The sequence below is a fragment of the Diorhabda carinulata genome, chromosome 10, assembly GCF_026250575.1.
Source record: "Diorhabda carinulata isolate Delta chromosome 10, icDioCari1.1, whole genome shotgun sequence".
Lineage (NCBI taxonomy): Eukaryota > Metazoa > Arthropoda > Insecta > Coleoptera > Chrysomelidae > Diorhabda > Diorhabda carinulata.
Window position 1 is genome coordinate 11,294,030 of NC_079469.1, and position 14,791 is coordinate 11,308,820.

Below are 14,791 nucleotides of genomic sequence, written 5' to 3' on the forward strand. Positions count from 1 at the left end.
AAAACTATTCTGTGAGATTTATGAAAAGTTTGATAGATTACATCAGACACAAGCCGCACACTAACAATATAATCACCGTCGCAAGTGTTGTCAACCTATAAAAACTTTCTTCTAATTGTGAAGTTCATTTTGCGAGTTGAAGGTTGTACATTTATCAATATTTTTCAACGATGTTTACTTTACTTTGGTTCCAATAAAATAATTCGCAACAAAAATGGCTTGACAGCGAACATTCAACACATTCCCGATCGCTACACATACCGATATGGGGCAGCAGTGCTATGCGCTACGTCCCTTAAATGCGACCAACGTTTTTGATATGAATATTACCATCGGTTCCAAAAAATTTCACTACAAAAGACTGTCAGTATTCTCTTTTCTACTAAATTAATTACATACACAACCATATCGTTTTTGTAACATTATTTTTCAGATTAACTTTTCCTTACTTGTTCACTCTGGGAATTGTGGAGGTTACGATGAAATGGTTCGCATATAATTCAGTATTCGAACCTCCTACCATGGATCATTTGAATTGTCCAAATTACTGGTGGAGGAATATTCTCTATATAAACACGTTATTCCCAGTCGATCAAATGGTAAGATTAAGAAGTAATATCGATATTTGTAGTTTGCAGTGTCTATTTTATTAGCATGATGAATTCATTGTATTATTTTTTCCTATAAAATGGAAAAATCACTACTACTATCAATTTATTTCCATTATCTGGAGATGTTAAGGCCATGAGGAAATTAATTGTCATGAATCAAAATCCAGTGAGTTGTTGATTGCGGATTGTGAAGTTGGGCTTCCATGTGGTATCGAAGGCTTTGTTTATGTCAAGAAATACAGCTACGCTTTTCTTATTGTTTGCTAAAGCCTCATGTATATCATTTAGTGGTTATGTTGTTGATAGCTATCAAGAATTGAGTTGGATTGATTACTGAACACTGCGGTGTTCCATGTTGTTGTGTTACTAAAGACTAGTGATTCAGAAAACTTATTTTTCAAATGCACGTTATGTAATAAAAAAGTATGTAAACTGTTTGCCTGATTGATAGATTTAATTGTATTTACAAGTAATCAATTTACTGTCAAAATACTTAATATTCTTTTTTAATTCTGTTGATTTTTTATTATTTTTGCTTTGAGCTCTCACTCTTCTTCTACAAATATACAATAATACGATGCAGCTATTTAGCAATTTTCTCTTATAAAATACAACTTCGACAGAAATTTCTTTCTCTGTATAACTGTCCAACTCACTGTAATTTTTGTCATGATTATATATTAGCTTTAGAATTTGATTATAAAAATAATTTTGACTATTTTTACTGATGCAAATATTTTTCATTTGTTTAGTGTATGTTGTGGAGTTGGTATTTGTCAGATGATACACAATTTTACGTGGTTGGAGCAATCATATTAATATTGGCAACAAGGTAAATATGAAATCAACTCTCAAAACTACTAGAAAATTATCTTATTATGAATATATTTTACAGTATAGCAAAAAGAACTATTGGTCTTCCAGAATATTAAGTTTCGTTTTTATAACGACAAATTTTCAAATATCTTTGTGTTCACTACACTAGACTATTCAATTTTTATGACTTTTGAATCCAGCATGGGTTAATGTTAGTAACATTTCGATCCTTTCTTAATATTGATTATTTCCACCCTTTTGTAAAAATTGGTTAATTGTACAGTCACATCACACTCTAACGGAAAAAGCTGCATCTTTGTACATCTAACAGAACGAGACACGACCGGTGGGGAACTCTTGACTTTGTTGTCAATAGGAAATTGTCTGTATAGAGAAAACGGAATTTGAAATACTGTAAGGCATTGTTGTATGTAAATAAACGTGATCGACGAAATAGGTAGTTCATGTCGTAAGGTCGGAAGACAATAGGTTGTGGGAGACCAGGAAACAGAAGGATTAGGAGGATACCATAACAGCAGACTTATCTAGGATTGGAACCCAGCACTTGTACATAGTTGCACAATATCGTAGAAGATGTAAGGTGATAGCGAGTTCATTCAAATTACATCCAAAGTTGTAGAATCATGAATTAATAGAGTGTTTTAACGCAAAGTTATTTACCACATTATTTTCGGTGGTTCTCCAAGTCCATACAACTGATGATAGAACATCTAATACAATTAACTTTTATTTTAGTCATTTTAAGAGCGCAGCCGCTATTCTTTTGGTCTTCATGACGAGTTCTTGGATAACAACTGGTTATATAGCTTACAGCAATAGTCACATGCCTGGATTGGACGATCCTTTAGCGTTATTTGATAAAATTTATGACAAACCTTGGACAAGGTTAGGTCCTTACCTTATCGGAATGTGTACTGGATGGTTCTTGTTTAAGAAAAATTGTCAACTACAACTAACAAAGGTAAAGTAGAATAACGTTTCATTTATTGTATGACCTATGGAAATATTCAAAAGTCATTCGCTAGGTACTTTTATAACATCTGTACAAGTTATTTTATATGTTATGAATTGTGTCAAATCACTAGATTTTAGTAGGTGGAAGAAGTGATAAAGTTTAAATCAAAGTATTGAAAAGGCACCAGGATAAGATGAGAAGTAGACCAACGAGTTGAGTGTCTACGTCACAATGTTTTAGAAGTGGAAGAATTATGTGTAAGAACCTATTTAGAGGTAGTAATAAGCAACCGATAACCCATACATTCAAAGTTACTAAAGTTCTCCAGAGGGATCTAAAGAATCTATTATTCACCACTATTCCCAAGAATCCTAATAAACTAAAACAAAATGTTTTTGTACGATAAATTTGATGAGTTAGGTACTGAAAACTGTAGAGGGAAATTTTTGTTCCAGTAAAAAACAAGTTTAGTTTAATTGTCAAAAAATTTTTCGAGATAACAGGTACCAAACATACCAAGTTTCGTTAGCTCTCAAAAAAGAGGTCCTATGTATTTTGATCCTTCAGCAATACTATAATACCTATGACCTGAGTTCTCATTTTATCCTTCAGCTAGTTTAGGATGTTATAATATTCATATTTTCGTAATTGTCATATAGGAATTTGGGAAAACTGTTTTAATTATTGGTTGCTTTCAGATTATTCTTTCGGTCGGTTGGATTTTGTCTATTGGAACTTTGTTATCATTAGTATACGGTCTATATGAAACAAAATTAACACCATGGTTAGGCGCCACTTATAGTTCTTTGAGTCACTCAGCTTGGGCACTTGCCTTGGCGTGGATAGTAGTCGCATGTGTTACCGGTTATGGTGGTAAGTTACTCCTAATAAATACCAATTTTTCCACAATATAAAGGGTGAAAAAAATCTCACTACTACTTTATATTCCTGGCTACACTGTAGTAGCATAAGCAAACGAGATCAATGGAACTTTGTTTAAAGTTTTTTTGGCATTTGGTTCCTTAATTTATGGATACTGTGGAAAATTTGGCTTCATATTATGTATTATGAGGAACATTCATAATAAACTTGTTAAGAATGTTATTTTTTTACTTGTAAAATCATTTTTTGGAAACAAAAATCATTTCTTAAAATAGTAAAACATTTTTTCAAAGTTAGTCATCAAGCTTTCATTCTAATTTTATTAAACAATGCATTTGTTTATTATTTCGAGACATTTTTTAACTAAAAATGTATTTTCAGGACCCGTGGATAAAATACTATCAGCTACTATCCTGTATCCATTCAGTCGCGTGACTTATTGCGCTTATTTAGTCCATCCGATTGCAATAAGAGTGATGGTTATGTACATGGATAGTCCTCTACATCTTGGCAGTGTTATAACAGTGATAATATATTTAGGTCAGATGATGTTATCCTACATTTTATCTTTCTTCGTATCGGTAGCATTCGAAGCGCCTATTGTTTCTTTATTAAGAATTATAACTAAAGTATTCACTTTAAGGAAACCACCGACTCATAACAATAATGATCACGTTTCAGTCACGTATCGTACTTAATTAGACTTGTAAGAAAAAAAAATGGTTGTATATATTTATTTTTTTACATTAGTAAGTAAGAAATTTGTTATGTACATGTACTACGTCCAAAAATAGTCTTATTTTTTATTTTATGGATTCATACCGACTAATACACTTATTTGCTTAAAATTTTCCAGTTCACAGAAAAAAACAAAAATTGCTTGTGAGCAGCTTTAGTGAATAAGATGCTGTTTAGAACTAAGAAGATGAAATGTATGAGTTGGTACATTAGTATTATGAATCTCCGCTATTAATCTTTTGGAATATACAGTGTGTCTCACTCTCATTATCAGTTTGACATTTTTTTTACTAATTATACTCTTCACTGTAATGTGAGCCAAGGAGGCATTATGGAGGGGCACAGCGGGCCAGATTTTTATTTTAAAAATAATACAGAGCACTAATTAAGACCAGAATCTACCATTATATACACTGTTCATAGATTATAAACAAGCTTAAGATACAAAAGAAAGGATAAAATGTTTAGGTGTCCCCAGATAACTAATAATAATAGTAAAACTGACTGAATAGAACTGAGACCAAAGTATTATCTAAAGGAAAACTACCAGAAAGTTTTCCAGAAAAAAGAAGGCTGAAGCAGGGGGACCCCTTATCCACTTCAATTTTCAACCTCACATTGTAGGTAATTATAAGATTTGATCTATCACCGAAAGCATAAAAATTTTAGAATCTGCAGACGATATTGTATTACTAGCCCAGTGGGAATCAGAAAGTCTATAGTAGATTTGAAAACTGATTAAAAAAATTTTGATTTAGAAAGATTCTGGGAGGAATTGAAAAAAGTCTATAGTAGATATGAAAACTGATTAAAAAGATACTGCTTTAGTCGAATGGCGAAGACTAAAGAGACTGAAATTAAATGGCAAAGTAAGAATCAGGTGGAAAAACGAAAATATCATTTTAAAAAAGTTGAGTCCCTCGACTATCTAGGTGTTCTGATTACGAATATGGATGATTAGACGAAAAAGCTAGAAAATTGGATAGCAAATGGTAATAGAATACTAGGGTCCTTAAATAATATTCTCAAATCAAAAGTAATCTCCAAAGCGACAAAGATAAGATTGTACAAAACAATGATTAGACCGACTGTACTGTAAGGTTATGAGTCCTGGGTGCTAACCCAAAAAAGTGCTGAAAAAATAGATGTGTGGGAGAGAAAAGTACTCCGGAAAATACTGAGAAATGTGAAAATCATGAAAAATAACAAATACTGATTATAACAGTGAGCTAGGTGGTTGGAACATGTGTACAAAATGGGTATAAATAGAATTGCCAAGAGAGCACAAATGGAGAGAGGCGCATGTCGAAAAAGAAATGGATAGGAGAGGTAACATCAGGTTAGAGGAGAGTGGGAATAACTGAGTCAAGAGAAAGAATAGATGACAGAAACGGATGCAGAGGTGAAGTAAAAAAAGTAGAGAAAAACCAAAACAAAGCTTAAAGATTTTAAAATGTATATTCTCTAAATTTTTTAATTGTGAAGTAATTAATGAAGTGCTGTACTCTTTACTTCAGTGTACCTTTAGGGTATGCTAGTTTCCTTTCATTGTGAACTGGTAGCCAGCTGCAATTTAAAATTACCAAAAAATCAGAGTATCCTAACAGAAATTTTTTATTAACAGATATCTTATTTAGAATGACTTAAATAAGCTAATTTCAAAATTCCAGTAAAACAAAAAAATGAAAATCTATTTCGAGAAAATGTTTGAGAGAATCATACGACTTTGCCATAATTGTTTATAGATTTTCCTATCTTCTTATGTAGTTTTTGACAACCGAACTTCTTGATCAGTACTTTATTTTTAATATTCCCCCATAAATAATGAATATGCAAGTAGAAATTGGTAATTGAGAAATAAGAATGTGGGAAAACGAGTTGGGAGAAACGTAGAAAGGAAGAGATAAGAAGATAATAAAATATGAATGAACAAAAAAATTTAAATTGGCATGGAAACTTTTACACCATGGAAACATAATTACTACCTACAAAAATAAGTTTGTTAGAATTTATTAGATAATATATTAGATATAAACTTAAACAGCTTGTATCAACATGATATTAAAAAAATTGAAAACAATACTTATTCACTCCTCTCAAAAGCAATTTCAGTTACAGCTTCAACATGAAATGGTCCTTGTTTGACATAATCTGTTAACCTTTTTAACATATTCTCTTCAAACACAGTACTAGTTACCAGGCCTTTTACTATTTCGTATTTCATTTCTTTACATTCTTTGACAGTTTCTACATTTCTGTCCAAAAGATATTCGACGAGTCCTAGGGAAAATAATTAATAATTAGCTGAATTAAATTTACAAAAATTTATAGATAATGACCAGGGGCGCAACAACTTAACTCTCAAAGGGAGTGTCCAGTGAATTCTTTATAATGACTAAAAAAAGGTAGTCACATTGGTTTATTATAATTGAAATGGGCTTGTAGAATGTCGCTATATCTTATGAAAAGTAATAAATTATTGAAAGAAAATCGAATAAGTTTGTTCTGATTAGACTTTATTAGGTTAGGAGGGGTCCACACCCCTGTTGTTGCGCCCCTGATAATGACTTATAGAATGATCCAAATATTGTGAATTTAAAAAAATGGCCACATATTATATGAATATGAATATAATGTAATTCAAATATCTCAATAAATATGTTGTTTTTAGATCGAATCGAATTTTGTATTAATACTCTGCTACAATAAAAAAAATGATTGTTTCATTTATATAAATTCAAAAGGAACTTTTTTTTTACTTGATACCTTAACATAAAATCTGAGTTAAGGGATTATTGAAACCAAGTTTAAACAACTACTTTCTTGTTTAATAAATAGTTTTTCTCAAAGTAGTGGACTTAGTTATTCAACTTTTGTTAACCAACCAAAACGATGAGACGGTTGTTGGTTAGATATAAAGAATTAAAATTTTGGTTATTAAGCAACAAAGTAGTTTTCATACAAAAAATATGGTCAACCATCATTGGTTAGCCTGAAGATACATTACAAGTTTTATATAAATTATTTTTCCTGTCACCTCTTTCTCTCTCTCTCTCTCTCTCTCTCTCTCTCTATCTTGTATAGCCATTAGAGTTTTTAATGATTATGGCCCATATTTTTTCAGTCAGAGACAAAACCGGCGATCCTGTAGGCCAAGGTAGGGATGAGAGTGAACCTGGTAGAGAGTATATCAAGGTTTGTCTGGTTATATGGAGCAAAGTATTCTAAGATACGGAAAAAGATGAGGTTCCAATATTTTTCGATTTTTTGGATGTGTCGTAAGCATACGACGTTCGCCTTGTATACTAACAACCACCAGGGTCATGACTTAGCTCTGAAAACAATTAAAATCTGCTCATCATTGCAAGTGGCTACCATGTTCTGCAAAATATTGGCCTTGTCATTGAGAACAGATTTCTTACAGTTAATAACCCTTCTATGATAATCACATCCCTCTTTCTACTAAGCCTGGAATTACACAATATAGTGCCGATGCTAACACAATATTAGAAGCTTTCAATTTATTCTTATCACCGGAAATTAAAGATGTCATTTGTCTACATACAAATTAGGATGCTTCTAGATGTTATGATGTTTGGAATGGTAAGAATCCGAATAACCAGAAACAATGGACATCATTAGAACGTGACGAGCCTGACTTTTGTGGGGTTCTAATAAAAGCAGGCGCGCTTCGATGTATGAAAGAATCCACTAAGGAAATGTGGACCACGAATACATCCATTTGTAGAGCATTTTTCACTGCTTCATTATCAAGAAACAGATTTGAAGAAATCTCAACTTTTTTACGATTTGACGCAAATCTACTAGAGCAGAAAGAAAGGAGAATGACAAATTAGCTGCCGTAAGAGAAGTATGGAATCTTTTTGTTACCAATTGTAGAAAAAGTTTTGAGCCATATGACAATATTACTATTAACGAGCAGTTGGTTAGTTTTCGTGAAAAGTGCCCTTTTAGGTAATAAATTAAATCAAAGCCAGGTCGATAAGGCCTCAAAATATGGGCAGCTGTTGACTTACAAACTTCTTATCTTTGCAATCTTCAAGTCTACACAGGAAAAATCCCTGGAAATTTATCAGAGAAAGATACAACCATATCGTGATACTGGGAGAGGAATAACTACTGACAATTTCTTCACAAGCGTCCCTTTAGCTAACTATTTATTATCTAAAAATCTAACCTCATTGGGAACTGTTCGTAAAAATAAACCTGATACTCCCGCAACCCTAAATTACACGTCTAGGCCAATCCACTCTTCTATTTTTGCTTTTACAAAGGATCTGACGATGGTTTCTTACATTCCAAAAAAGGAAAATTTGTTGCAAAACACATTCTATCACAATCCTATTGACTGTGTTCTTTGCATGGCAATTTTTTTTAAGAAAATAGTTTTTACCGTCATAAATAATTTATTACACTTCATTATTTATAATATTCCCTCGTCTTAAAATTGCACCATCAATATTTTCTACCACTATGTATCCCACAAGCATTAATAGACAAATGACATAATTGAATTTTTAACAATAATGTTGGGCACCTTCTCTCACCTGGACAATTACGTATCTCTTCTTGTCCCCATTGTTGTATAGACATAGCTTGTAGAATTCCCAATCCGGAAAGTTTTATTTCGGTAAAAGGATTCTTGGCATATCGTACGATAACATCCATAGGATCGTCGTTCAACAAAGTAAACCATTTTCTCGTTATTTGGCTCACATTAGATTGGATGTCAGACACTCGAAGTAGATTTTCAATACATGTTAAGGCTCTTAGTTTAACATCAGTCGGATAAGATGATATTAATTTCATTATTGTTTTGATGGCATATGTTATCTTGTTCCCTAAAAGAAACAGATCGTGCATATTGACTATTTTTAACAATTACTGAGAGTATTAAGAAAAATTAATGTCAATATCTGACTTTAAACTAACCTGTAGATTGTAAAGCGCATTTTCCTTGATTAGTACGTCCTATTACTCCAAGAGTTTCTAGAGAAATTCCAACTATGATCAAATCGCTACTTTCAAGATTCGAAAATAACCTATCGAATATTTTCGGATATTTTGATAATAGTTCCATTGGTTTCCAATGGGCCATGTTTCCGAAAAATCTTAAAATACCTAAAAATTCATTCGATAAATTTTATTACTAATTTATAGGTAAACTATTGTGCCCTCATGTTTACTGATTAATAATAATTGTGGAAATAAATGAGGTATTTCCCACAAAACGTAAATCATAATCTAGAATCCATGTCTTCTGATTTCCCTACCATATCCTTATACATTTCTTTCATACCTATATTTTTCATTCCACCTCTTTATAGCTCTATATCCCTATCCAGTACTTTCCCATCTTCTCTTTCCTCTATCTAATCATCTCCATTCCTCTCTGTCCCTCCCCTTTTCTCTACAAATCTTTCATTTTTCTTGATACCTCTTCATCTCTCCATGCTTGACCACTTCTTTCTATCCATCTCCAATCCTGTTGCTCCATGTCTTTCATTCCTTACAATCTTTTTGATGCCTCTTTATCATTCTATATCTCCCTTCATCCTCTTAACCTTTTTTTATCTATAACTCACTTTAACTCTCTAAATCTCTCTCCAGTCGTCTATGCAGCTTGTATAAAATCATTAAATCAAGTAGTACTGAGCGTCACAAATAAAGGTGGAGCAGTGAAAAATTATTATTCGGACAAATTAATTGAAAATAATATTGAGAAGTAATTGTTTTGATTTTGTTTATCTATATAATACATATCTACATACCAGGTTCACAAAACTGTACAGACAATGGATCATTACTATCATCTATTAGAGAAAACAGCTTGCTCAATATTCCGTTTTGATCTAGGTAATTATAACCGTGACTGCTTAATCCTAACTGCGTTAGGAGTTCTACAATATTCATTTTTAATAGAATATCATGGGTGTTGACTTCTTCTAAGATTTGAGTAACAATGCCTGTTGATTTTAACGTATCTAAATTTGATTCAGACTCCTTTGCAATATCAACAACCACCTAAAAGTAACTATGAAAGTATATCTTGTGAAATTGTTCACTAGTTATCAATAAAATAGTTATATAGATCAAATAAGGTTGAAATGTAGCTGTAAGTATATAGTGGGAGAAAGTTCAGTGCCTCCTTTGTTCTTCGAGATATTGATTTGAAAACTTGAGGGATTATATCCATTATTAGTCTTCAAATTTTAACATTATTTAAAATCATCCAGAATGCTGTACCATATCAAAGTTATATTTTTTTTTTATTGAAACACCCTATATTTTATTGCTTATTTGAAACCAGCTCAACTTTCCCATTATAATACTATGGGGTTGTGATTTGTTCTACAAGGTTACTTAAGAAGTTATAACCAATTTTCCATGAAAATCGTTCAATACTTGTACAATGTAAGAGACATTTCAGAATGAGGATCTGTTGCAGCCAAATCATAAAAGTAGTAAAAATTCTGGAAAATTATTAACAAATAATTGTGAGTTGGCTAAGATTTATTTGTCAAAAACTGAAATTATAACATTGCTGTTTGGTACTGTAGAGGTTGAATTGCAAATACAATATACAATATATTACAAATAAACTACAGAAAGAAACAATAAAAAAAATTTTTATGCTATTTTTATTGTAGTATTCATACACATCTTCATTATTACAATAGATGTCCCATTTTGATTAAATGTGACTTCATCTACAATTAGAACATAGTCGAAAAAGTTTCTCTGTGATTAAATTTTCATAAAACCCACCTACAAATTGCTAGTCTTATTTCAAAATCAACTTCAGTTAATTTCTGTTGCAAGTAAATGTGGTAAGGGTGCATTCTGTGTCATCAAGATTCTTTACACATCATAGTAGCTCAGTTTTTGTTTGCTGGAAATACTCCTTACACTTGTGTGCGAGTTTTCAGTAGCTGCCAGCAAAATATTAATGTAATTTTCCTCTGACACAAAAGTTTTTAATCATTCACTCTTTTTCTAACTAACTGAGCCCGCACAAATCATATAAATCATTTCATCACAAGTGAAATTCATTTTTGACCTTGTTCAAATTTTTCAAAACATCAAAAAATGAATCAAACCGTTAAATCAAAAAGCATTAATACATTGTCATGTCATTGTCAAATATCAATTTTTAATCAATAAATCTTAGCTATCTCACAATTAATTGTTAAATTATTAGATATAGGAACATAATCATTGTTTTTCACAGAAACACAAAAAATCTCAAGAACTAATAATTTTTGATAAAAAAAAAGTATGTCAGTAGTACTTTTCCGATACTCACATAAAATACAGATTAATTTGAAAAAACCGAGAAAATAATGTATTAGTATTTTGATACACACTGTATCAGATTCAATGAACATTAACGAAATAAATAATTTTCCAGAATTTTCACCACTATTCGAATGCTTTGGACACAACAAATCTTCATTCTTAAATTTCTCTTACATTGTACAGGGTATTGAGCTTGTTATGGTTTTTATGGAAAATTGGTTATAACTTTTTAAATACCTCACAGAACACATCACAACCCCATTTTATTGTAATGAGTTAAGTCGAGCTGATTTCAAAATATGCAATAAAATATAAGGAGTTTCATTTGAAAAAATGTAACTTTCATATGGCACAGCATTTTGGAACATCTTGGAAGATTGTAAATAATTTTAAAATGTGAAGACTAATGATAATAATGATCTCTTAAATTTTCAAATTATATCTCAAACAACAAGGAGGCACTGAAGTTTCCTTTCTTTTCCATTTGTTTCCAAGTAGAAATGAGTGCCACTCAAATGAAATAGAATAAAAATATACAAGACTTTCAAATCTTGTTTTCAAAATGTGATAAAAACTACAATAATAAACAAAAAGCAAGAAACAGAATAGAATAAAACAACTGTTGATGCAAACAAAACCTTGCAACAGAATTGTTGGTTATCTGTACTGAAGTACCCTGCATACCATTATCAATGAGTTTTTGATAAAGAATAATCATTAAAAGATTCCATAAAATCTTAACCTTAAGCAAACTTAATAAAGAATTTGGATATACTGGTTGCATGAATAAATGGAAATTAGTATATACAAAGTTAAATTATGTATGTCAATGTTCATTTATGTAAATAAGAAAAAATTGTGATTAGTAATAAGGATGACAAGGTAAAATTCAACTTACCTCATATACCCTCAACCTTGTAAGTTCATTAACGGACATCACTTCATGTATTTCTTTGATCACATCTTGAGAAACGAGAGTTTTTAACCCCAAATCTGATAAACCAATATTAACAGTAATTTTTATAGCTTCTTTTGCTACTGCCAAATCACTGTCTCCAATACAATGAATTACACTGTTTAGCAAAGATATTCTTTTGCAAACGTTGATAAGACCTTCTTCCTTTGATATATTCCTCCAGACTTCTGTAAGGGCCATTATCTTAACACTCGAATAAGGGTGATGTAAAGATCTTTCTAAAGGCACATCATATTTATTTGTGGTTTTTCCTATTGTTAAATTGTTCATACATAATGTTAGAACTTCGCAAGCCAAATCAATTTGTTCTCTACAATGTATCAATACATGAAAATTATGGTGGATTATGCTACTTTTGAGATTACTTACGGATTTGAGTCGTTTAAACAATCAAAAACTAATGGAAGATCCAGGTTATCGGCAACTTTTGTGGCTTCCGATTGTGGAATGGATGTTAAATGTTCTTTTATTTCGTTTAATGTTGATATCCTTAAATCTTCCTGTAAAAGCTTTGATAGTTTATCTGTACACCATTCTTCGCGGGATGCCATTTTTAAAATGATTTGTTATTTATTTGAAATATGACAATTGACAACTAACAACATCAACACTTAATTTTGCGTACACTAAATTACATTTACTCCTAAAATCACCATCATGAGGAGAATTTTCTGGTGAAAAAATAATACGTTACGATAACGATACGATAACGATTAGTGCTTTCTTATCTATAAATAATGTTTACCCAACTTTTTTGAATCATAAAAGGCAAATATTTTAATTTTATATTCTATTATGTATCATACAACAAAAGGGTTGAACCTTGTTGTACCTCAAATTTGAAGGTTGTTGTGGTTATTCTAATGGAATTTTTTTTCTGAATTTAATGTATCTCACTTTAATTAGTTATTTTTAAAAGTAGATCATGTGTTAGCTTTTATTTCAAAATATGTCACGAAGATGTTTAGAGTTCTCTCATATATGCTTCAAACTATATAATGGATCACCAAAGAGTTACTGCAACGTTTGAATTTTACATAAAGCGAAATAATTCGCGTGTGGAATCTTTATGTAACTATTAATTGAGCCTCATATGTTCATGGTGGAGGGCTACAATGTACCACATCTTCATCTGACGACCGTTACTTGTGTGTTAATATAAGGAGGAACATAACCTACTAAAGTTTTCGCATCAGTAGGTCATTGCATAACACCACTGACAAAATCATTTTAATTAAATTACAGCTAACTGGGGAACAGAGAGTAGAGGAATTGTTTATGCTCACCATATATGGAGAGTACAGAACATATCTGGGTGGAAGTTTCTAGTAAACTGAATACCTTAGAGTATCCTATCAATTTACTTGATGAGTTACAAGAATATATACAAAATTGGATAAGTTAATCTCAAAATTGTATTCATTATTTCATCTAGAGTATGCCTGATAGAGCTAGAAGAGCTTCATTCGTGATTGGGATAGATTCCAGATTGAACTTCGTTATGCTAAATGACAGCATCAGATACAAGTATATGGAAGCCTGGTGATCGGCCGATTCTTTTGAAATTTATGACTTGAAACAAGCATTTCTGCTTGTGGTCATATCTTTGTGAGATGGAATGTCCTATAAAATTGATTCCAAAAATTATTATACGAGTTGTCTCAAGAAATACATTTTTGAAGTTAGCCAATCACTAAAACAACTACTACAAAACTATGATGACCCAAAACAACAAAATATTTTCAAGTTTACTCATACTAAATTATAATATAGAATATTTTGAGAATACTTAAAACAAAAATATACGTCCAGCAAAATGAAATTAAGTTGTCAGTTGTGGACAATACAAAAAATTAAACTATTCTGATTATTTTATAATAATAGGTTCATTTTCGTAGCCGTATAGTACGTAGCCCTTACGAGAGCCTTAGAAGAATTGTCTCCTGCCTGGCGTACGAGAGATACCATAAAACGCGAGCTATATAAGCACATACACCAACTGTGTGCATAATTGCTTGCGTAAATCTTAGCCTTCGGTAGTTCAGCTTCATATTTTCGTACTTAAAAAAAATCGTTACTCTGATTTCTGTGCGTTGTATCTTAAGTATAGCTTGAATTCTTTCCAAAGTCTTGAGCCATAGGTAATCCAGGTTGAGCTAAGGAAATTCGGTAATAATGCGATGTGTCTGACAGTTTCAAATTTGTTTGATAAAGCTGAATACTAACAAATGAACAAATTTTTAGGTAGTCAAATTGAGGTACATTCAGATACATTCATTTCCGACGAAAAAATACTGAAACTGGTCCAATTGTTTCATAATATGAGAATACATTATCTGTATGAGATTTTCATCTACTCAGTCCTCTGATAGTGATAGAATAATTGATAGAAAGGGTGATATTACATTTAAAAGGCTAGTTGTTGTTTGGAGAGTTGTTCTAATTTTATTTCATGCTAATGATATCTACATT

General features: G+C 31.4%; 2 protein-coding genes across 2 annotated transcripts in view; one reads left to right on the forward strand and one right to left on the reverse strand.

Moving 5' to 3' along the window:
* Positions 1-6,700, forward strand: part of LOC130898931 (nose resistant to fluoxetine protein 6) — a 47,287-nt gene extending 40,587 nt beyond the window's left edge. The window contains exons 9-13 of the mRNA XM_057808537.1: positions 434-599; positions 1,364-1,443; positions 2,184-2,409; positions 3,102-3,276; positions 3,667-6,700. Of these exons, the coding sequence (XP_057664520.1) occupies positions 434-599; positions 1,364-1,443; positions 2,184-2,409; positions 3,102-3,276; positions 3,667-3,983 (964 nt within the window). The 3' untranslated portion in view covers positions 3,984-6,700. The remainder of the gene's footprint in view (positions 1-433; positions 600-1,363; positions 1,444-2,183; positions 2,410-3,101; positions 3,277-3,666) is intronic.
* Positions 6,022-12,974, reverse strand: LOC130898929 (26S proteasome non-ATPase regulatory subunit 5-like). Its single transcript, XM_057808536.1, has 6 exons — positions 12,689-12,974; positions 12,242-12,629; positions 9,816-10,068; positions 8,977-9,165; positions 8,592-8,885; positions 6,022-6,303 (listed from the first exon to the last, which is right to left on the reverse strand). Exons 1-6 carry the CDS (start codon positions 12,868-12,870, stop codon positions 6,107-6,109), a joined length of 1,503 nt encoding a protein of 500 aa, XP_057664519.1. The 5' UTR covers positions 12,871-12,974; the 3' UTR covers positions 6,022-6,106.
* Between the last annotated feature and the right edge of the window lie 1,817 nt (positions 12,975-14,791).

What these genes read in the sequence shown, in the direction of transcription:
- LOC130898929 (XM_057808536.1), bottom strand. Translation starts at nt 12,870, where the DNA reads ATGGCATCCCGCGAAGAATGGTGTACAGATAAACTATCAAAGCTTTTA. An exon ending in CAAGGTTGAGGGTATATGAG is followed by an intron (nt 10,069 to 12,241) that starts GTAAGTTGAATT and finishes AGTTACTTTTAG; the next exon opens with GTGGTTGTTGATATTGCAAA. An exon ending in AGAGATACGTAATTGTCCAG is followed by an intron (nt 6,304 to 8,591) that starts GTGAGAGAAGGT and finishes TATTTTCCCTAG; the next exon opens with GACTCGTCGAATATCTTTTG.